Genomic DNA, 23,886 nt, shown 5'->3' on the forward strand with positions numbered 1-23,886 from the left:
TCAATCCGTTTATTATTTTTTCTGCTCTCCTCTAAAATTTCTCTCCTATTTGTCCTCTTTGTGCCTCATTATGGTGCCCAAACTGAATGCAGCACTTCCAATTGATGCCAAGCCAGTGCTGAGTAGAGTGGAATAAGCACCTTGCTCATGTGATACATGGTATTTCTGTTAAAACAGCCCAGCATGGCATTTTATCCTTGTTTTTTTCTTTGCAAGAGCATTAAAAATAACTTGTGTTCTGTTTTCCATCTCTTATTGTCAGATTTCCTGTCTGCGCTGCTACCTAAATAGCTAATACATTTTTTTTTTTTTGGTTCCGTTGAAGCATTTAATTATTCCGGTCTCTATATTCCTCCTGATTTTAGTTTGACTAGTTTTAGTGCATTACTCCATTTTTCCCACTCTCTCTGTGCTCGGCATCGCTAAGCCCTGCCCGTTTCTGTGCGCACAGGTTCAGCACTTGGGCTCGGCGCCGCAGGAGTGGAACGGGAACTACGCCCCGCGGAGGCAGCAGGCTTTCATCCCGGCCACCGTGGCTGGCCACGCTTTCTCCCTGCCCCAGGGGAGCCCCAACCACGGCACGGTGCACGCTCACCTCTCGGGGAGCTCCCACCTGGGAGGGCAGCCCGCCATCCTCCCGTACGCGTCGTCGGCGCCCCTCAGCACCGCCGCGCCCGTCGCCCACCTCCTCGCCTCGCCGTGTACCTCGAGACCTTTGTTACAGCACCCGACCTACAGCCTGACTCACCCCAGCGGGATAGTGCACCAAGTCCCAGTTGGCATCAACCCCCGCCTCCTGCCTTCCCCCACCATCCATCAGACTCAGTACAAACCCCTTTTCCCGCCCCACTCGTACATCGCGGCGTCGCCCGCCGCTTACACGGGATTTCCGCTGAGTCCCACAAAGCTCAGCCAGTATCCGTTCATGTGAGAACTCAGACACGGTATATTGAGGAAGCTCAATGATACACGAGTTTGGTTTGAGAAGAAACATGGTATTTATTAAATATTAGCCATGGCACAACAGGAAAATTATTTTTTTGAATCATGTAGACTTGGGTGCAATTTAAACAACTCTGAGCTTTAAAAAAACTCACTTTTAATGTGTTTTGCACATTTGGTATAACTTGTCTTTGGTCATGTTATCTTCTTATATAGTAACTTTAGACAGGTGACTTATGGGAGCAGAAATCTGGTTTTGCTCCTGCTATTTTTTATAAAATTGCCTTCTAACTAGTGCAAGACACGTCTACATTTGGGAAGCCATTCAGTGTACAGAACTAGAGCAACAGATGCACATGTGTCAGCAGTACAGTGTAGAAGTAACTTGTTTGTATTGCGTATCTTGGTGTTTAAATGTTGAGTCACTTATCTAAAAGTTGAGCTGTTGTTCTTCACATTGCATGTGTCTTTTGCATGGGCAAAGAAAAGGCCTAAACATTGCTCTTAAATGTTGTTGTCCTAATAATCTCAGCTGCATTGTAAACTGTTCCCACACATAGTGCCTTAAATATTTGAGGTTGTTAATGTTATTACTTATATATAAATGTTGAGGACTGCAGCACTTAAAACTTCAGATCTGCTGATTTTTTGATAGCGTAATGCTCATTTTGGGTTTTGTGTGGTATGATTTTAGTATTGGGTGTATTTTCCTTATTGAGAAGGCAGCATGTTTTGCTATAGCTGAATTTTGCTGTCTTTTTTTTTACCCCCCCAGAATGATCTAGCTTCAAGACAGGACTTTAGTAGTGCTTAAGGAAAGTTGATTCAGTAGTTATTGAATAGTAACACACAAGACAGTATTTCATACTGGTAAATGGAACTGCAATACAACCTAAGTAGTTTATTTTAAAAGTGTTTGTCTAATTGGATATAATAAAATGTTTAGAGGTGAGGTAGGCATGACTGACTAGCTAATGAAAGGAGAAGCCAAGTGCTCATTGATCCATGATGTGGTTTCATCTTAGCTTGAGCAAACCATGCAGTATTTAATAACTAGTAGCAGAATATTTACTATTGAAGCTTGAAAAAGATGTGAGTTCTTTGTGTGCAATCTTTCATTTATGCATGGGAGAGATTTTAGTCTTTTTACATGATAGTATTTGTTTTAGCCTGTTGTGGGTGTTTGCTTATTTAATACATTCCGTCAGGGACGTAAATTACATGCTTTTTGCTTTTTTTTTTTTTTCCCTTAGGAAATGTGTCTTTTCGTTTTTTTTGTTTTGTTCAAATGAAGTTGCTTTTGCAGCACCAAAGACTTAATCATCCATTTCCTATAAAAGGTAGCTACTTTTTCATAGACCTCAAGTATACTGTAGTGTAGAGATGGGATTTACGGAAGGTATTAAGCTGAGGCTGTGTTTTAGCTTATGGGCAAGTAATAAATTGTATCATTTATCTTGAATGTATCATAGATAAGCTGCTATATAATGATTGCCACTTCAGATAGCTGTGAAATTAGGTGATTAACTAGTTCTTTCTTAGCCTTCAAATTTCTGTACAAGTCTAATTACATGAAATAGAAGCTGGGTTTTGGGTTTGGTTTTGTTTCTTTTTTTTTAAATTTTTATTTTGTTTTCATGTTTGAAGTGTCGTAACTACTATACTGTAAATGATGGAAGATGATTGCATATGTTTTTTTGGGGTGTGTTATTTGCATCAGTATTTTATCTCCATTAACTTTGAGCTCATCACTGCATATAAGTGGATGTATTAATGTAACTTAATTTTTTTATGTTTTCATATTGGCATTATGTAGACACTTAAGGAGCTGCATCTTGCAGGCTTGACTTAACTTTTTTTAAAACAAAATCTGGAATACAATCCTTGCAATGTTGACTGGAATAAGAGTGCAAAGCATTTGAGTTTAACTCTGTCAATAAGCTAATAACTGGTAATCTTTTTCTTTACTCCACTAACACAAGCAGTGTTTTATTTAATGAATGTCTGAATGAAATAAATGTGCCTACATTTGATTTATTTTTTAAGTAATAACTAAAATACAACAGTATTAGATCATTTAAAAAAATACCAGCAGTACATTTTTAATCACACTGAAAATTAAGAAACCTAACTTTTCCCAAAAGTTTCAATGTTTGTAGTAATCAACTCTATGCATTTTGTACAAGTGTGTGTGTATATAAAGTTATACATTAGCAACTAGGAATATCCTGATGAATTTGAAATCTTATCAACACATATGTAAAGCCTAAACATAGGGAGTCAAATTGGATGTCCACCTTACCACTTCAAGCTTGTGCTGTATGGTCCAGCAGACAGTTTTCTGTTCACTGCCTTGTGCTGGGAATCCACCCTTTTTTTGGTGCTCACTCCATTGCAGGCAATGGACACACCAAGAGCCACCAATGCAAACAGAGCACATCAATTTTGTATCGTGGTAACAAATAAAAAAAATACTGCATTTCTTTCTTTCCTGGGGCCACGGGGATCATCATGGGTCTGATGTATTTTCTGTACTTTCTTTTTGCTGTGCTTAAGGTTTGGAGCTGACGTGCTTGTTAAATTAACACGGTTCTCTGTATATCACCACAGTATCCTGTCCTCTTCAGGAAAAGATTGCTGTAAATGTGCCCCAAATTAGATCTGCTGCTCTTTCTATGTATTGTAACCTTAGAAATGTCTGCATTTCAAAGAATGAAATATTTGGGATTCTGCCACAGCTTAAATTCAATATACCCGGTGACTTCCCCCCTTCCTCCCCGCAATATACTCTGAGAGAATGGACTCTTGTCACTTGTCACTGCAAGTGTCTGGGGCCCATCTGCAGAAAAAAAAAGCTTTCAGGGTGAGGGCCTTTTCTGTGAAAAAAGTCATCCTCTGAGAAGCATTTTTACGTGATACCGTTTTAATGCCTTTTTTAAATAAAACACTGCATGACTTTGGAATTGCATATCTGCATATTACTTTAATTTGCAAGGTTTTATATGAATTTCTTGTGTTCGGTTTTTAACTTCAGGGTGTTTTATTGGTCAAATATGCTACTGTATTAACTCTTTTTTTTTTGTTTTAATTTTTAAATTTTTCTGTTTTTACTGCTAATTAACGTGGTTTGTGTTAAGTAAAAGTTAAATCACACTGCAAGCTGTAGGAAGACTTGTTCTAGAAACACCCAGTGATAGAGACTTGATTAATGAGGTTGAACTGTTACTGTTTAACAATTTGTAGACTTGTGGCTTTTTTTTGCTTTGGATTTCTCTGCTACACTAGTTCGCCATGTAGCAATTGCACTGTGCAATATTACAATATTGAGGACTGGGAAAATTTTTTATGGATGTAATGTCTCTTACAGTTTGCGATAGTATTTCTTTCTAGTTCTCAGTGATTTAAATGTGACCAAGCCTTCTGTACTTTGTCACAAAAAGCGGGTTTTCCAGGTGACTATTTTGGTGAGTGTCAAAATAAGAATTTATGGTGTATTACTGTCAAGATTCACTTTGAATTAAAATATATATTGCAGCAGATGACTTTTGGTGGCTTTTTTTTTTTTGCTGTGTTACATGAAGGCAAAGATGATGAAAATTCAGTGGGAGGGCTCTAAAATTGTGATGTAATCATTTGACTGAGCTTCTTTCTGAAATTTTAAATTTTATAAGCTTTCAAGTCCTGCTTCAGAGGGTCTTGTGAGGCTGTCTTTAGTGTAGCCCCACCTTGAAGGCTCTTTGTTCTGGATGTCCCACTTTTACAACCTTAGAGGAAGGTCATCTGGCCCAGATACCAGCAGACACCTCGCTGCTGCTGAGGTTTGTGCCAAGCTGGTGGCAACTGCTGCTTGGCTAGCAGGAAGGTGCTCCTGCTGCTACAGATGGCCCCACATGGTCAGTGGCTCCAGATGGCCACCTGGTATGGACCAGACGTTCATGGAAGGCACATTTGGCAATGCTGTTGCCAGCCAAATGTGCTCACTGTGCCGTGGGGTTGCAGTGCTTGCTGAAATCTGGTGGTTTGGAAGCTACATGTGGGCACATGTGCTTGTGGGGAGGGGGGTTTCTGTGCCTACTGTCACGTTTAAGGTGCAGTCAGAAATGAAGTGTAAAGGACTGAAATGACAGCGCAGTGTATTTTTTATACCAAAATATTTCAGAATTGAGAGAAAGCTTTAATTTGCTGAATACAAGGTGCTGCTGATACCAATCTGTCACAACCCTCACTCTTCAATGCAGTTGGTCACTGTGTCTGCAAGGCTTTTCCTGCAGCTCTGTCCCTCAGGTGGTGTGTAAACACAGCTGTCCAAATTCTACCGACACCTGTTGCTTTGAAAGCTTCCTTTCCCTTCTTTCCAGCTATCCTCGTGTGTTGTTGACTTTTAAATGGATGTTGGTATCTAGATCCCACTTTTTCCCATAGCAAATAGCATAGCCACTCCCTTGGTGTGCTTCACCCTCTCCCTGCTGGCAATGCCTAGCAAACAAGGAAAGGCAGCCTGAGTCTTTTGAAGGGAATATTCTGCCTGTGAAGTCCTTTCTGTTCTTGCTTTCTGTTAGTAATGATGTCCAGCTGTCCCCTGTGCTCCTTCCCATCCTGTGGAAGGAGTGGACTAGGACAGGCAATTATAAGTAAGTCATCTTCCTCTTAACTGTCTTTATGATGACTAACACTGGTTTAAAATTTGGTATTTTCCCTGTCACTGAGAGCTTTGTGCTGCAGTTAAGGTGGCAGATTCACTCGAGGAGAAGCTTCTGGAGTCAATGGGGCTGTCACACACCTCAGATCTGTAGTGAGACAAATGGGTTCAGGGTGAGGCTGTGTTTTCTCAATGAATGAGTCTGGCTTTTCAGCTGGAGAAAAGAGATCAATCTCTGGGAGGCTACAGAGAAGCTACTGTTTGGTACAACTCCCAAAGCAGTCCTGATGCTTGTGGTGGAGTCACATTCATCACTGCAGCTCCTGCATGCTGTGAGCTCAGCTCCTGTGATGGACCAAGGCAGCACGAGCCAAAGTTTTGGGAGAGTTGTGAATAGTGCTGGTTCCCCCCTCAGAGAGCTGTAGCTTCTTTGGAGGCCCATGATGTTCAGCAGGTGTTGTCTGGAGCAGTGCAGAGCTCTGGGAACACCAGAGGAAGGCTGTAGCCCCTCCTGCCTCTTCCCACACTGTGACTGAAAAGGCTGACGTGAGGTCCTGCTGTGCAGGAAGGCTTATTAAGCTGTGGGTAAGGTTCGACGGTGATTAATGTTAATTATATCTTCCTGCCTTCCACCTGTAGGAAGGAAGTTGCATTTTCTCTCTCAGGAGGGGTAGGAATGTGCTCTAAGCAGATTCAGACAATTCTACCTGCCCTTGTCCTGGGGAACAGCATTGAGTATTCTTTGTTAGAACGATAAAGCTTTATGCTGAGAGGCTGAAATACACATTTGAATGGATTCTTCTCCTTAGACCCTGAAATAGCAGGTTAGGAGCATCTACACCCTGTTGGTAGAGGTGCCTGGAGGCTGAACTCCATTCTGTGATTGTATTTGGGGAGTGAGATGTTCATCAAAAGGAAAAATCCCAACTGCTCTCTTGCAAAGAGAGACCATGGCCTGCCACCAGCTTCACCTAGAAGTCTGCCTGGTCACAGTCACTTCTCATCTGTGGATGAGATCCTCATCTTATGGGTTCCCTCCTAAAAACAAGCAAGACTCAGAATGTTTGCAGCAGGTCTACTCCAAGCAAGGTGGGTTTGGATCTGGAAAAAAACCCAAAACAAAACAGGATTAGAAAAGTTAAGCTTAGGAAGTAGCTAACTACAGTTACTTGGTAAAACCCCATTGATTTTTCACTAGCTGTAAAATATCCAGTCATCATTCTGGAAAGTATGCATTTTAAAAATCCTTTGAAATAACAATCTGCTACTTGCATTTTATACAAAAAACATACATGAACACGCTGTGTAATGGAAAATTAAGAGAAAACCATAATCCTTAAGAGCCAGGCTGAGAAAAGGTGCTGTCAAAGTTAGCTTATTGATGGCTCTATTACAAAGCCGAGTTATGACAAAACCTAGAAAAATATGAAAATGATGAAGTGGGGTTTGTGCAGGGCTCCCTGAAGGTGCCAGCAGAGGGCCCTGCACTAAACGTGCTGGCCCTGGATTAAGCAGAGTGATGAGCAAGCTCCATTTCACTATAATAATCATAAACTGCCATCTTTGCTCTGGATAATCGCTAGTAGTCATCAAGGGGAAGCTAATTTTGCGTGGAATGCATTAGTGATTTGGGGCAAAAGTAAAACGTCAGAAATGGGACAGCATAATTGTGTTGGTGACACTGGGAGTGTGCTGAACCAGCCAGATAAATATGTAATTGTGGGTTGTCACAGCTCTGGAGCTGCTGTGAGCGGCTGGGGAGCAGGGTGTCAAGCTGTGGCTGGTCCCTGCTGAGGCTTGCTCCACCTCAAACCTGACTTGGAAGGATTTCTCAGCAACACAACTTCCAGCAGAGCAGAATTGCCGGGGGGCTGGGGCGGCTTTCCTGCCTGTGAGCAGCGCTGCAGCCTTTCGGGATCAGCTCTCGGGGTCCTGGAGTGTGTTGTGTCCCAAACCACCTTTGCATTGCTCCTTCTCCCATCATCTCTGCCTGTTGCCCACGGGCATGATCTGGGAGCTAAAAGAATTCATGGATGTTGTTCCAGGAAAGAGATGATACCAGAATAAAGAATTCACATCGCCACTGCTGAAAATAGGACTTGGAGAAAACACTAAATGAACTAAAAGGAGCAAGTGCTGGGCTCACCCTTCTGCTGTCCACAACACATTTCACGTGCTGGTTGCTCCCCCGGTGTACCTTAAAGCAAAACAGAGAGAAACCTCTGTCTTTTGGAGCTTCCCTTTCAGTCTGGAGGTCTGAGCCCTATCCCAGGCCGGGCGGGAGTGATGGAGTGAGCGCAGGAGAGGGGCGACCGGAGACCTCGCCCGTGTTTGCACGGCGGGTGGCTGGGGACGAAGCTGCCAATTTGGTCACCCCCTGCGGCACACTCGAGCTCCTTTATTCTCAGAGCCGCTTCTGCGCTTGCAGACATGCTGCCAGTGGTGATGGGCGCTGTGGCAGGGCTTGGGCTGCTTTGCCAAGAGGAGGTGCTGGCTGCCGCCTGGGATAACGAGGGACATCTTTGGGGATGTCCCGGCCAGGGGACTCCCAGGCAATGAACGGTTCCCACAGTGAGCAGAGAGGCACTTTCAGCCTCCCCAGGTCGCGGCACCGCTGCGAGCGGGGGCAGCTCGGTTTACACCCCAAGGCAGAGGGGGGCTGCCAAAACTGCGGGAGGTGACGGATCCCGCGAGCCGCTGCGGCTGTCCCCTGCCCCGGCGGGCACGGCGGGCGGGATCAGAGCCCCACCGCCCCCGCTCGCCGCTCCTGCCACGGCCCCGGCGGAGCGCGGGGGGCTGCGGAGGGGCGGCGGAGGGGTGGCGGAGGGGTGGCGGAGGGGTGGCGGAGGGGTCCCCGCGGCCCCGGCAGCGCCGCCCCCGCTCCCGCCTCCCCGCGCTCGGAGGGCGGGGAGCGGGGCCGGCAGCGGCGGCGCCCAGAGCCCTTTGTGGATGAAGCTCCGTTCCGCGGCGCTCCCCGCGCCGGAGCCCGAGGGGCCGAGCCGCTGAGCAGCCCGCGTCCCGCGGCGTGCGGGCAGAGCCGCGGGCGGCATGCGGGGCCCCCCGCTCCGCCCCCTCGGCCGCCGCCCGCCTGCGGAGCCGCCGCTCTAGAGCCCGGCCGGCCGGCGATGGGCAGCGCTGCCCGCTGAGCGCGGCGGGCCGTGCGAGGCGCTCAGCGGGGATGTGGCGGCGGGCGGCGGGCGGGCGGAGCGGGGCGCTCCCCGCGGGGCCCGAGGCAGCGCCCGGCTCCGCTCCGCCGCGCAGCGCCCTGCCTGCGGGAGCGGGCCCGGCCGCCGCCGTCCTGCTGCTCGCCGTCATCGTCGCCGTCGTGCCGAGCGCCCGGGCCGAGCCGGGTAAGCAGCAGCAGCAGCAGCGCGGGGCGGGGGGCGCGGGGCTGTCACCGCCCTGCCCGCGGGCTCGGCGGGGCGCTCGGGCTGCCGAGCCGGAGCAGCCTCACCGGCGGCGCTGGCACCGCGTCCCGCCCGGCCGAGCCGCGCTCCGCAGGGACGCACCGCCAGCGTGGGATGCTCGGTGCCCGGCGCCGCCGGGAGCGGGGAACGGCCGGGCGCTTCCCTTTGTCTGCCGCAGCCTTTCACCGCTCGCCCAACAGAGGCTCCTCTGTGGCAGAGATGCTCGAGCTTTCTGCCGCTCCCCGAGGCAGCCAGCGCTGCCATCACCCCCGGTCTGCCTGGCTGGCGCGCAAATATCGGCTTTTCCTATGGGACGGGATAGTTGGGTTAGGTCTCTCTCCTTGCGGAGAAAGGGACGGGCAGAGGCTTTTGTTAAAGCGAAGGATCATTTCTAGTGATTCTGTGTGTGTGTGGCGGGGAGGAGGGGAAGATAAGGAGGGGTTAGGAGAGGGCAAGCTCTGCTGAGATCTGAGCGCTACATCTCAAATGCAGCTGAAAGCTCCGACAATTTCTGGCTTATATTTTTCCTATTTGCCTCGACTTTTTGAGCCGGGCAGTGTCCTGTGCTCTCCAGACTTCTTACAGCAGTGGATATACTCGGTGACCTCAATGCAGAAATGGTTACTGTTGCTGGCAGTTATTGTATGTGCCAGATAGAGATGCCAAATATAATTCTGAGGCTGTGCTAAAAGAGGATAAAATATTGGTGCATTAATCCTATGGATTTAAGAAAGGAGTAGGGATGTGAGTCCATCTTTTGAAGCTGTTGACATGTATCTTCAGTAATTGTATACAACTGATGTCAGTTTCATGGCCATAACATAATGAGGTTTCTCATTTGCAGGTTGTAGGGTGGTGGAACAGTGCCTCATACTGCATTACTGTGCTGAGCATGTAAATACCACAGTCTGGCTTAGCTCTATAAGATAAATGGACCCATGATCAGAGGAATGGCTAATTTTTCACCTTTGTTTGTCAAGTCAGTCTGTATTTCACAGGAACTCTCTCACCACATCTAAGTTACGGAATGTGTGCTCCCTTGGAGGTAGCCAGGCTCTCAGAGCTGAGCTGCAAAAGCTGAGGTATTTCTGACAATGCAACAAGACACCTCTTCAGGCTCCAGGATGAGATTCAAGAGTAGAATGAAAAGTGTTAATATTCTGTTTCTCCCCTTGTGGTCTGTGTGTCTTTAATGCTCAGCCATGATCTCATTTGTGAGTGAAGAAATCCAATAGAGTTAAAAAACATTTGTGGGTGTCTCGTAGCTGACAGCTCAGAAAAAAGCAAAAGAGGTGAGAAGCCACAATAGTGCCAAGCCAAAGTACATAATTGTAGTGTACACAGCACACGGAGTGGAAAATACTGTCATTGATAGGTTTTGCCCGGGAGTTTTAGATTATTGGGTAGTTACATGAAGATACTAAACATAATTTGTTGTACTTGATAGCTTTGAGCTTTACAGCTGGAATTGCAAATAAAACTTTACTACTCCTGTGCAGTGTTGATCACTAGATATGATTGCCAAGGTGCTTAAATTGGATATCAATTAACCTTAAAAGCTCTGCCTTCCAGAGGGATAGAGCACATGCAATGCTTTCTTCCACTGAAATCAGGAGCAAAACATGTGGTAGAGCCAGATTTTCAATCAAGAATGTAATTTGTGTCAAAGATTTTTTATACAGAGCAGTCTACATGCTAGAGTAGGCCTGGATTTCTTTTAGGAAAATGTGCTTTTACTGATTTTGGTGGTTGCTACGGGAATGTATACAATTAATGCAGCAGATCTACTGCCATGGAGTCCAAGTGGTGTTACAGGATGCAGTAAACACTGAGAGCAGCACTTGTCATGCACCATTTTTACTACAGCTTCCTCCACTGGGGAATATTTGCCTCTCTGGGTGAATGATATTTGTACAGATGCACACACTCATGGATAAATGCTGCATTCTTCTTTTGGGTTTGTGTGCAACACGTGGCATCACAGTGTGTGAAGACAAAGAAGGGAACCAGCAGTGTGGAGGGAAAAACCAGGTTTACTGTGGCACAACTGCTTCAGAAGACAACTCAGGATTTTCCTGATCCCTGAGATCAACAATATTTCCTTAGAACGCAACAAAAATTCAACATGAATGGCAATGATCTCCCTGAAAAGAGATCCTGGCAGGATGAGGCGTTGGGTTTCCAGCTGTTGGGAGCAGAGAGATTGGCTGTCTCTGTGTTGGGGGCTCAGTGCTGGGACATTTTCACCATCAAGTACAGAATGATTAGGTTTCAAACATCAGAAAAGAAGATTTATTTGTACTTTTAGAAGTATTTTATACTTCTTTAGCTGGGTACATACCATAGTGCCCTGTGACATGCAGAGTTAATAATTAACTTCCACAGCATGTCACCCCAGGACCACTGCTTGAATTCAGGTTGAAAATAAAATTACATGGTCCACCATAATCAGGGCTACAGAATGACTGGTGCAAAAATTAAGTCAAACTGAATGTATCTGTCAAGAAAAAATGTAAACCACCAGATATCAAACGAGGTTTTGGGTTGACTCCTACCATGCTCCAACCAGGTAGAACTGGCTCGTGACCCAGAGGTGTGAAGCATGGGCAAGCATTTCCTCTGGGAGAAGGGAGAGACAGTTTTGAAAAGCAGCTGTTGAAAGCTGATGTGGTGTTGGTGGAGCATCTCTCAGCCAGTCAATACCTATGTCACTATGTGGGTAAAACAGAGGAAAAGGCACATTGCTCGTGGTCGTGTTGCTCATGAGATTAATCAGCTAATCAGACAGACTGCAGTAGGGGGTGTGTGGCAATAAAGTTTTCAGAAACAATAAAATACACCTTTTACATTTTGACTCATCCTTTGTGCTCGCTCGTGTAACCTGTTTGAACGATAAACTTGCCAGGGAAAGGTCCATTTCCTCCTGTGCTTGCTGCACACCAGCGCAGTGAGATCTCACCTTAATTAACAACGATTTCACAAACAATAGGGACACCTCCAGCGCCGTGGCTGCTCCTCGCAGCTGGAGCTTTGATTGAACAACTCGGAGAGTGCTCCGTGCCAGCTGCTAGATTGCCAGTGCCGCCTCCCACGGACTGCAGCTCCTGATGGATGGATGGCAGCTACCTGAGCCCTGACTCAGAGCCTCCCAGCTCCTCAAACTCCCCAAAAAGCACATCTGGAAGTGTGTGGGTCCAAAGGAGCTGCTGCAGCAGGGAGGGCTGTGAGCATATGGGGCATGAGTCCTTCCCTGGATCCAGCCCTGCATTATGGAAGGTGGGGAGGACATGGAAAAAGGCACTCCACATCTCTTGTGGTTGCTCTCCAGAATTACCAATCCAGCATTTTAGAAAATCAATAGTTTCAGATTGGTCATGTTGCTCTTCTATTATTCTGATCATCCTGGCAGAACAAAATGCATGCAGATATCTCAAGTACCCTGTGAAAGAACAATGAAAAGTTCGTGTTCTAGCTCATTTTAGCCAAAACAAAACAGGGATCTGCAGCAAGGGCTGGAAGAATAGGCCACCAGGAGCACATAAAAAGGGGCTTTGGGAGCATTTGAGGTCCTGATGGATATGCTTGGCATAGATCCAGTCATGAGTTACCTTCTTCCACTGCATTCCTGGATCTGAGCTGATAATAAATAATTACCTAGCAATAAATAATCTGGTTTTAGTATCCATATAGATAGAGAATATTTTAATTCATATATACTGAAACCAGTTTGTTGAAGCTGTTCTTTGTAGATTAAGACAAGCAAGTACCTCAGAGGAGGTTGAAGGGTATCCATGTTTTGGAATGCTGACTGGCTGTTTGGGGCCTATGGTAAAAGAGCTTTTAAATCTTCTTTTCTGACATGTTCACTCACCCAGCAGTGTATTGCATCCTCCTAGTCTTCATTGTGCTGTGTTTTTAAATCTTTCACACTTGCTGGAGGTCAGGCCAATGAACAAGAGGAAGGGACTGTGAGTAATTTTCTGTTTACCATATTTTCTTAGTCATGTGGGAAAGGTTGTTTCTGCTGCAGTAAATACTGATAATGTTTGCATATGAATTCAGGCTTCAATGTCCACACATGTCAACATTTCATTAAAAAAGAAATGAGCATTTTAGTGGTTGTTTACTGTTCTCATTCCCTTCTGGTGAGCCCAGTGAAGGAACTACTGCACTTACTGAACCAAACTGCCTTTTGCTGCCAATCCTCAGGGCCATGACTGCCTTCCTGCCAGCAAGGTGGGATAGCCCTGATGGGCTTTGGACAGGGAATTTCTCAGCTCAAACAGCCCTCAGAAAAACTTTCCCAGTGAGGACATTGAGTTGGAAGTTCAGGAAATGGGAAGACCAATGTACTCATCATGTAGAGCAGTTTGCTGCTGGAGTGGTTGGAGCATTCTTGGCACAGTTTAGGAAACCCACCAGGGTCTTCCCTTCTCCCTCCTTAAACAGAACTTTCAGTGATTAGGGATTTGAAAAGGTCTGTGATAAAATGTCTGGAAATGATGAAGAATCCATTAAGAGCAAAGCCCAGTCGTTGAGCTGACATTTTGGTGGCAGTCCTACACACGTGCAGAAGGACATAAAGGGAACATCTGCATCTCATAATTGTCACAAAAACAAAGGTCAATAATGTTCTCAGAGACAGAAATGGAGAAATTGTGCCAATAGGTGTCTAAAGGGGCATCTTGCAACAAAGGAAGTTTTTAAGGACCTCTCAGCAACAGATAGGAGTGACTGGGTTTGGCTACTCCCTTTTATAAAAGAGGAGTTGTTGTAGAAAATGGAAAGCCTGAAGATATCAGTACTGTGGGCCCCATTTGGGTGAAAAGAAATGACTATGTTATCAATATTTAAATAAAAATATTATATTTATAAATAAGTATATTAATCTAGAATACATGTAATTATATAATATATAGTTATATTTTTAATAGCTATTATAAAATATTGATATATGTAATAGATCTATAGTAGTTAAATAATTGCTTTACAAGGTATACACAGTGTATATAGAAAAATATATACACACACAATATTTCTACTTGATCAGGAGGTTAAATCAGAGGAAATTCCTTTCTGTATTCTGGGAGCAGGAGGAAAGGAGGAAAAATGAAGGACCATTCAAAGAGGAAAACAATAAAAACCCAGACTCATAAGACAGTGCCCCTTTCCACATTTTCTCCACCGTGCATTGCTGTAGATATGAAACCATCTACAACACCTTTTTATCTATCATTTTAACACCTGTTAGCAACCCTTTTAGGGAAATGCTCCAGCTGATTCCTACTGACTTTGAACAGGAAGAACACATGGGAGAAATGACAGGAAAACCTATGTAAGACTATAAACATGGAATGTAAGTCTGAGCCTCCAATTTTCAGGTATTATCATCAGGTTTGGTGCGTCAGCAGGGGAGCAGCTGTAGCTCTTCTGTTGAAATTTCTCCTGAATCGCCCTCATGTGTCTGCACTTTCCTTGTTGTGGCTAGAAAGCCTCTGTGTTGGCTGCAGTCATTTTAGTTGCTCTCTAGGAAAAGACTTTGTGCATGATCTGCCTCCTGGGGTGTGCTTTCCCCAGTGCTCCTGCAGATGGGTGGTGATCAAACCTTCCTGGAGGAAGCTGCTATAAACTGCAATCCATCTGGATCCCAGGTAATAAAAAAGCAGCAGAACTATTCTGCACCACTCTGCTGTTTGGTGATGTGATGATCTCACTGCAGTGTCTTTAGCTGAAAATGGGGAAAAAGTCTTTAAAGAAATTGGTGCCCTGCGTTTTAGAGGTGTGGATTTTGTAAATTAAACCTGGTATTGTTGCTAGCTAGGCTAACACGGGAAGATTGTTATATAAATGTGCATCATTCACAAGGCTGAGAGACAGATTTCAAGGGTTATTGAGACAAGACAAAGGCAAAGTATTTAAATGCATGGAAATGAAAATGTCAGAAAAACAGATTCCAAAGGAATGGGAAACAAAGTTATATTCATTTTCTGTGGTATTTCTTACACAAAGAAATAACTGACAGCAGCAAAATATTTTGGCAACCAATGTAAAAATAGTAAGAAAAGAGTTGAAATATGGAAGTTTATCTGTGGAAGCAGTTTCTTACCAGATAGTTGTTCTTTGTTTTGAAAATAATAAAAATGATTTAGCTTACATGATGCTCTTTGTCACTCAAGTTCTGAAAAACTGATTCAAAAGAAACCATTACGGACTTGACAAGTTCTTTCTTTGTGTAGTTTTCCTTTAATGTGATGAGTAGCTTTGTCAGATTCACGTGTCAGTGGTGAAAAATTGGATTTTTATGGGGTCATGGCTAATCAAGACAGTTTTCTGTCATTATCTTCGATGAGAAGTCTTAAAGCTGAAATTTTTAGGGGTAGTTTTCGGAAATTCTCAAAGCTGATGGTTTTGGTTTTATTTAGCATATTCTGGTCTGGCCTTCCATGATACTGTAACTATAAAAGTACTTCTCTGATCCTTGTGGTCTTGGCTGAATGTTTTTATGACTACTTTGGGCTTGATTGTTGTAGGTGTCCAGTATTCTCAGATGGGTTTTGTTGGCTTTTTTGGGGTTATTTTTGTTTCTATCACTGAGTGTAGCTGCTGAATTAGATACAAGTAAAAGTGGATTTGAAAAAAGCCCTGTGCACTGTTGGCTGTCAGTCCATAAACAGACAAGAGCTCTCACAGTGGATGCTACAGGGATGTTTTCAAAGCTGTAATCTCCTGAATTTATTGACACATTTCCCTATGCAAGGTTTGGTGTCTGAAATGTGTTGCTATTTAAAAACAAATGTTTAGCTTTATTGGAGTACTAGTGCTTGACCTCTAAATTGTCTACAGGCAGTGATCTTTTGCTAAATAACTAAGTGGGAGTGTTGATTAGACATTTTATGGGATGTTCTTTGTGGTTCTACTGCTATTAAAAAAAGCATTATTTTCATGTGTACCTTTCTCTAGGCTATTGAAATACCTATAAAAAGAGCATGAACTTGTGTCACATAATTAATATGGAATTATTGAGTTATTTTCAAAAGGAATTTCACCAAATTGTCACCTACCAAGAGCTCTCTGTGTTTTACTGAGTGAAGTAAAAACTTAATGTTTTACTGAGAAGCCATGTACAAAAATGTTGACCAGCTGGGGTTACTCCTGAGCACATGGAGCTTTTCCTCCAGTCATCCCATATCCAAAAGAATAATACAAACTGGAGAAAGGTAGTGGTTGGCTATAAGAAGGGGTACAGAACAGGGGAAATTTTTATTGGTGAAACATTTCCAGGCATTTAGGTCACAAAGTGGTGTCAAATCTGCCTTCTGAATAACGTGAGCTGCAAGTTTTCTCTTTGTTTTAGTAAATGATACATGTGTGGCGTAGCTGCTTCTGTACTGTGATGGAGTCACACCTTTTGCTGTGAGTTCTCAGAGGGTTCAATCAAAGTTGTGTATTTTCCACATCCTTCATCATTCTTGTGACTCCTCTTTGAAGTCCCTTCAGCCTGGTGTCCCTCTGAAGCTGCAGCCTCCACAGCTGGTGGCTTATTCCTGGTTCAGCAGCAATGGGCAGCAGCATCAGTGGCAGATGTAATAGAATCTTTTCTTGTAGTGCTGATCTTCCCAAGTATAAAAGTTGAATTAAGGTTACTCCTGTAGCAGTTTCCATTGATCTGATTATTCACCTCTGCTTCCAAGATTTATTTGTTTTTTTGGAACAAGTCTACTCTGCAGACTTTGGTGTAATTGAGAGGAACAAGATTAATGACCCTGCGGCTCCAGTGCTGCTCCTACTAGTGGAAGCTGCTCAGTAGACACAACCCTTTGCCACAGCTGCCCTCGTGGACAGTCTTACCCTGTAAAATTGGTCTCTAGTCTTTATTTCCAGATGTGTGGTCTGGTACTTGACTGCATCTGCTGGGCTGCCTCATTGTTCCTCACCTTCCCAGCTGTCATCTGAGAACTTTTATCAGATAGTTTTGACTTCCTCCTGATAAAAACGTTGGCTGCAAGGCTGAGAATCAGTCCCCACCTGAGTCTATTAGAAGCACTGATGCTCATTTTAATCATATTAAATCTATTGCATAGGCACCGTATCAATTTTATGTGTTATTATTCAAAATGTGAGATGTAAAGTCAAATGCCTCATTGAAATTTAAGAATACTGGATCAAAAATTTAGTCTGATAGAAATATAAAATGAATTTAAAGTGGCTCATTGTCCATAAAAATTCAATCCTGGGCATTAATTATTCCATCTTCTTTTTGTTCCATCATCAATCAAATCCTTTCTCTGCTGATCCAGTCTATCATTGTCATCAATATCAAAATCTCTATTTGACAGTTCCCATTTACCCCGTTTAAATGTCACAATATTATAGAACAAGGGTAAATACTGCTCTTTTTCTTTGTCTCCTAGCACTAGCAATAAGGAGACAATCAACAATTGAGGGAAAAAGAAGCTCTTATTCCAAACCAGTCAATGCTGCTTCACACTCCCTCTGCCTGTAGGACTCACTGTCACAAAAGTGGGTACTTTAGGAACCCCCAGACCCCCAAAGCTAGTGGGATGCTGGGTGAACACTTGTAGGACTTGACTCCCTGGATGCATCTGAAGAGTTGCAGTATCAGGGTTGTATCAGATAGAGCTCAACCCCTTGTGCTTCCTGGTGTAATTCATCTGGGAGCTGGAAGTACACTGGTGGAAATCCTGGCCTGGGTGGAGCCCACAGAAACTCCACTGCTGGTTTTCATGTGGCAAAGGGTTCAGTTGTTTTCTCTTACTTTTGTGGTTGCTTTGGCTTCCTCTGTTTTGCAGCTTGGTGCCCTAGGTAGGAGACTGGAATGGCATCTTGATATGAATCTCCTTCTTGTCCTCCAGAAGGCCCCAGGTCAGCTGCTGCAATTAATGAAACTCTTGGAATGCTCGAAGGGAAGCACGTCTAATGCTTATCTGAAATTACACTCCTGTCCTCCAACGTGCTGCAGAGCACTCATCCCTGCTGGATGGGCTGGCTGGGCAGGGTGTGCTTGGCTGAAAAGCCAGCAGCTTGTTTGAAAATATCAGTGATGAATTAAAAGTAGTAGATAGTGGGAGCAGGACTGAGATAATAGTGTGTGGAATATTCAAAGTTTATCAGATACTTTAATATATCCAATATTTTCAGTGTAATGCAGATAATTAGAATCACCCCAAAGAAATCTTACAGAAGCATATTTCGGAGTGTGGTTCATTTTCAACAATATTAACTTTAGGCTACAACAGTGTAGCCTATTGTGCAGAGTCTGTATAGGATAGATTTCTGTAGCTATTATTACAACTGTCCAATCAAAGAAATCTCTCTGTATAATTTCTACAATTATTTAACTGCTAATTTGATTCTAAAATTGTCTTTCTAGGCAATTATTGCTGAAATCAATGCCATCTACTTGTGCACACAAAGAAAAATTCTTACCATTGCAGCCAGCCTAAATTCACTGAATTGATGTCGAGTTGCTTCAAGCACTTGGGTATTTCCATGGCTAATTAGGTCTAGCCATGGGTATCTTGACTTTGAGGTCTGGGCTGGTTGAGGAAAGTGATAGGAGATGTCTGAGCAGCAAGCTGGGTCTAAAGCATGGGCTGTTTCTCCTGGGATGTACCACTGAGTTTGTAGGAATCCTCCTGGGAGAGGCTTTCAGGAGGTTTTCAGGATTTTGCTGGTGTGTTCTGCTATAATGACAAAGGGAAAAGGTGAAACTAGTATGGAAGGCATGAAGTATATAAGATGACACTGATGCTCTCCTAAAGTGCAGGCTTGAACAGACTTGAGCTGCCTTTTCAAAGTGCCCAGCAAGTTGTACTGCTCATCTCTTGAGCCCTTCAGTGCCTGGGACAATGTAAATAAATACAGTAGAGATTAATCTGCAAGATAAATAACTGCACTGTGGTATTTGGGTTATCTGCGCCTTCTTAAAATTGGTTTTCTCCCTTCAGAAAATGGTAGGTCTGTCCAGTCAATGTAATTGTTAGCCAACAGAGTGTGAAGTTTCCTGCATTAGTTAAACTGGTGTAGTACTGAGACATCTCTGCCTCTGCTCTAGGTGGGTAAGACATTTTCAGGAATGCCATGAACTTTATTTCAGTTCAGAGTTCTTGTTTTGATATTGCTGATTTCTCTTTCCAGAAGGAAGAGAAAAATACAGTGTATTTTAAATCTTCTCACTTGTTATATTTTTTTGTTTTTAAATCCAAATACATTTTGGTTGAGAGAAAAGACAAGAATATTGATTCCTCCTTCTCTTGTTGGAAAAACTTTGGTCTCTCCATGGTCTCTCTTTCCTTTGCTTTTGTAGAAATGAAGTTTGGGAGTAATTAACTTGAAAAATGCATCCATCTTACCCCACATCATCCACTAGCAAACCAACAGGTAAACAGTGAGTCACGTTGTATGTGTGAAAGCTGCTGTGAGCAGCAAATTTCACCTTTTCAGTATCTGTGTGTATATCTGGGTGTTTCAGCACATCTTGATAGAAATAACATGGTTTTGCCTCTTAAGCACTGAATGTGTGCCTCTGCAAACAAAGATTTATTACTTTCAGAGCACCTTCCTCTTTTACAGTTTAATATCAGAACAATGTCATTGTTTGTCTTCAATACTATTGAAATAGATGAACAGTTAAAAAAATGATAGCAATTGCATAATGAAGAAGTATGACTTTTATTACTCTGTTTCTGTATTAAGTAAGACTTAGCCCCGTCAGAGTAAAACTTAGAATTCTTTTGCTTTATCAGTAATTTTCTCAGTGATAATATTGGCATTTATTCTTGTAAATAAATGAAGGATTGCTATTTTAGCTGATGCCACAGTCTCCTTAAGGAGACTACTTTTTATGACTATTAACACTGCACCTTTGATAATTTTCTTGTCTCAAAGGAGAATATAATCTCAATTTGGAGCAAAGAAAGGCTTTCTGTTTATTACAAGTGGATTCTTATAACTGAGGTGGCAGTATGATTTGGAAAACTTAGAATAAATGGAATTAATATGTGACTTCATTTTTTGTCCTTAAAATGTAGACTGACAGGTTTCTGGTGTGTATTTTTGTCAATGGGGTGTGATGGGGATTATTTTTAAATACTTGCCAACCTGTACATATCCCATTGTGTGCTAAGACTTGCTCTTAGGAGTGTTTTTAGGCTCACTGGGTAAGCTATCTTTGCTGGAGAAAATGTATTCAAGAAGAGAGATTGTGAAGCCACTTAAGGAAATGTCTCCTGCGGGTGCCCCAGCACTTGTAAGGAGTTTGTATTCCTGTTTTGTGTTCTCCCAGCTGGGAAAGCAGGGGAATTCTTCGTCTCCTTGAGGGAACAGAGATTTTACATCCCTCAGTCCACACTGAGCCTGTCCCCACCAGGCTGAGTGGCACAGGTCCCACAGGCAGTGGCTGTGCTGCAGGGATCTTTTGGTTCATCTGGAGTTTTCCAGCTCTTCTGTGAGGTTTCCATGCTGGAAATTGTGCTGCATGTGCTCTGCCCTTAGTTTTGTGGGGCTTCTGGATAGCAGGTGCTCCCTGCATTGACTCCAAGCTCGCTGTTCCACAAGTACAGTGTGGGCATGTGTCAGATACTTCTGGTCTTTACTGGGGTGTGAAGTGTCTGAAAGGCTTTAGTTAAACTCTGCAGCCTCGCTGCATGGCTCCTGCTGGCAGAGACGTGCAGAGATGACATTATGTACACTTATTCATCCCATCAGCTCTAGAGAATTAATGTACTTTAACGAGCATCTGTGCTCGCCACGTTGACAGCAGTATTTACATTCAATGAACTCAGCCTTCTGCAATCCACCCTATTGCACATTTTGCCTCCAAAATGTCATGAATTGCAGGAGAACCACCAATGCAGAGTTAGAAATACACTCATGGATCTTGCTGTATTAAACCCCATTTCTTGATGTATTTCTTGGGAAATGGTGATCATGGGGTAGTTTCTCTCTCTGTAAACCCAGAGGAGAGAGAGGGAGACAATCCATTTTACTGTGACATATTCCCTCACCTGTGGTTGCTTCTGCTGAGTTAATCTCAGCATAAAAGAGCAGATTTTCCTCTTCACTGTATGTTAACTTGGCTTGACTCAGATGAGACAATCTGCGTGGTCACAGTGCTATTCCCCTGCTCCAAGTTTACAGTGTTTGCCATGCCAGTGTGACAGCACTCTTTGGGGAGGGTTTGCAGCAAAGAGGCAATATAGATCTGAATGCATTTCTCCTCAGTGCCACCTGCCAGCCCTGATGCTCTCTGAAGGCAGCAGGCCACCAACCTGCCACCAGCATGGTGATATCAAACACCTCCATAACACCCAGAGAGGCTGCTCCTTTTTCTGGCATCACAGGTCTCCATTTTCTCCTTGTTTTTGTACTTTGACTCTGGCAGAAACACGCTGTGCATTTCTAAATTGATGTTTTTATCTAATTGTTTTTAATAGTTGTTTCTTTCAGGCCAGCTGATTCATACACTTTCCCGGGCATTTAATTTGGTTTCTGCATTAATTCCATATCAGGGAGTAATTAGAATAGACAAAGAAAGAATAAGTAGGACTGAAGTTATGAAACAAAACTGCCATGTGAATTTATTGCCTGTGGTTCTGCGGGACCCAGTCATCTGCTACAACTTCTTTTAATAGCTCCTTCTGACTTTAATGTGATCAAAACAAATGTAGCATTTTGTTCTTGAGTTACATTTGGATTCTGCTGCTTCGTTGCTGGCACAGAACCCATGGAAAGGGTGGGAGCACTGACCCTGAATCTTGGAATACCCAAAGCACTGGGGATGTAGTGCAGAGCCTGCCTGGAGCCCTGGGATACAAGGTTCTCTTCCCTCAGGCAGTTCACTGTGGGATGGTGCTGGCAGAAAGCTTTCACAGAAACCTTGCTGACTTTTCTGGGATTTTGCAAATGCATAGATTTTTGATACACTTTGATAGTGCAAGGAACACGAGGTAACATTTAAAAATATTTTGGTTTCTTTCCTAGGGAAACAAAACTAGAGCTGTGGATTTTACCTTTCTTTTCTTGGTCCATTTGGAAGATTGACAAAATACAACCTTTCTCAGTAACTTTTTAATCCTTTGGCCAGTTTCCATCAGGTTTGTCAGAGATAGAGTTGTCTGCTGTCTCAGGTTCTTCCTGCTTTCATAGAATTCCGTGCCTGCAGAGATGGAAGGGAGCTGATAACAAGTGCTGTGCTGTTATCTGCCATTTCCTGATGCTCCCATCCAGCAGCAGTGTGTGATGGAGCAGCTGTCTCAGATTGAGAGCCTCTGTGGGAAGGGCTGCAAGTTCTGGGGTGCAGTGTGGAGGTGCTGGCATGGGGAGAGACAGGCAGGAAGAGGGATGGGGCTTCTGAAGATGTGGGGCAAGCTGGATACCTCTGCTAGGGACGATTTCCCCAGCAATTCCTGTTTTATTGTGGCAGAGGGGCACTGGCCCTTGCCCTGAGCCTGGGAAACAAACCTGAGTTTGGCCATGAGATGGGTAAGGAGCCAAGAGCCACTTGTGGGCGTGGGGACAGAAAGTGATGACAAGCATCTGTCCCCACTTCCCAGGAACCAACCACAATAAGTGCGGCTGAAAGACACTACAAGCACAGTTGTTGTTTTATTCCTCTGACACACGGTACCAAGAAATACAAATTATCTCTTAAAAGGTCTGACCTATTTCTCCGGGCTTTTCTCATTTGAAACAAAAATCCTGCCAGCATTTGGTCTTGTTTACACAAACACGTGCACACATGCAATAGTCCTCTTTTATTCCATGTGCATTATCCTGCTCAGTGCTCACTTGCAGCTCTGGGTCCTGTTTAACACCGTGGCAGCAAATTCAACTTTTCAGCAGTTTTCCACAGTGCAATTGTCAAACATTCCCCCCCTCCCCCCAAACCAAACAAACCTCCCCAAACTCCCTCTGTGCACATTTCAAAGGTACAAAATTATATTTTGTCTTCCAAGATATCTTGCATTTAAGATATCAAGTGTCAAGCACTCAACAACTTTCTCAAAACAAGATTTTTATATTATTTTTCCTCTGAGGGATTATTCAGAAACCGTTAACTAACTGGTATCCAGTTTATGGGTAATCCCATGAACAGGTGATGCAAATCACTGGTGCTCAGCCATTTCTTTGGAGAGAGGAAAAAAGGACATGCTGCAGTGGGGAGATTTCAGATCAGTGATTTACATTATCACAAAGTGTGATTTAAGCTTTTATGGTAAAACAAGATGAAATTAACATAAACTTTGGTGCAAAAATAGCAATATGCTCCAGTTGGAGCTTTCAGAAAATGCTTAGGAGTAAATAGCAAGTTGGGCTCTTGGAAGCTTCTTTCCCTGCTTATCCCAGTTGCTGCCTCCTGGAATGGAGCTCCATCCTGCTCATCACTCCTTGGGAGCTGGGTCAGGGCTTGTGGGGGTGCTCCCATGGTTACAGGAGTGAAAAGGGAGGATTCCAGCAAGAAGTCATCCCTATTTTGAGTTTGCTGAACTCTGCCTGTCATCCTCTTGATGTGACAGCCTAATGCAGCAACCTGTGCTGTTCCTGCCTGGTTCCCGATATTCAGTGTTTTAGCTTCACAACCAAAATTTACATCCAGGCTTTCATGGGCCACAAGCTGAGGTTCTGCAATATCCTATTTCTCGTCATTTTTGCCCTTTGGTGGAAGGAAAAAGGAAATTCCAAGTACCCTAGGGTTTCTGAAGGCTTGGTTTGAAGTGCTGTAGGTAGCTGAGGCAGCAGGGCTCAGTGATTCCCAGTGAGTCAGTAGTACCACAGCCCTGGCTGGGGAGAGCTACAAAGGTGTTTGGGTGCCTACAGTCACAGATGGGAGCTGCAAGATCACTGGAGGAATCTAGGCACAGAAATTGCACTGCCTCT

General features: G+C 43.9%; 2 protein-coding genes across 5 annotated transcripts in view; both read left to right on the plus strand.

The window, feature by feature from the left end:
- HIPK3 (homeodomain interacting protein kinase 3) overlaps positions 1–4,481 on the plus strand; it is a 66,963-nt gene extending 62,482 nt beyond the window's left edge. For all 4 annotated transcript variants that reach the window (XM_085063043.1, XM_085063045.1, XM_085063046.1 and 1 more), the window contains exon 16: positions 452–4,481. In XM_085063043.1, coding sequence (XP_084919169.1) covers positions 452–931 — 480 coding nt within the window. In that variant the 3' untranslated portion in view covers positions 932–4,481. The remainder of the gene's footprint in view (positions 1–451) is intronic.
- A 4,278-nt stretch (positions 4,482–8,759) lies between these two features.
- KIAA1549L (KIAA1549 like) overlaps positions 8,760–23,886 on the plus strand; it is a 122,661-nt gene continuing 107,534 nt past the window's right edge. Inside the window, exon 1 of the mRNA XM_085063807.1 lies at positions 8,760–8,931. Coding sequence (XP_084919933.1) covers positions 8,760–8,931 — 172 coding nt within the window. The remainder of the gene's footprint in view (positions 8,932–23,886) is intronic.

This window comes from Lichenostomus cassidix, chromosome 5 (genome assembly GCF_008360975.1).
Source record: "Lichenostomus cassidix isolate B80296 chromosome 5, HeHo_3.0, whole genome shotgun sequence".
Lineage (NCBI taxonomy): Eukaryota > Metazoa > Chordata > Aves > Passeriformes > Meliphagidae > Lichenostomus > Lichenostomus cassidix.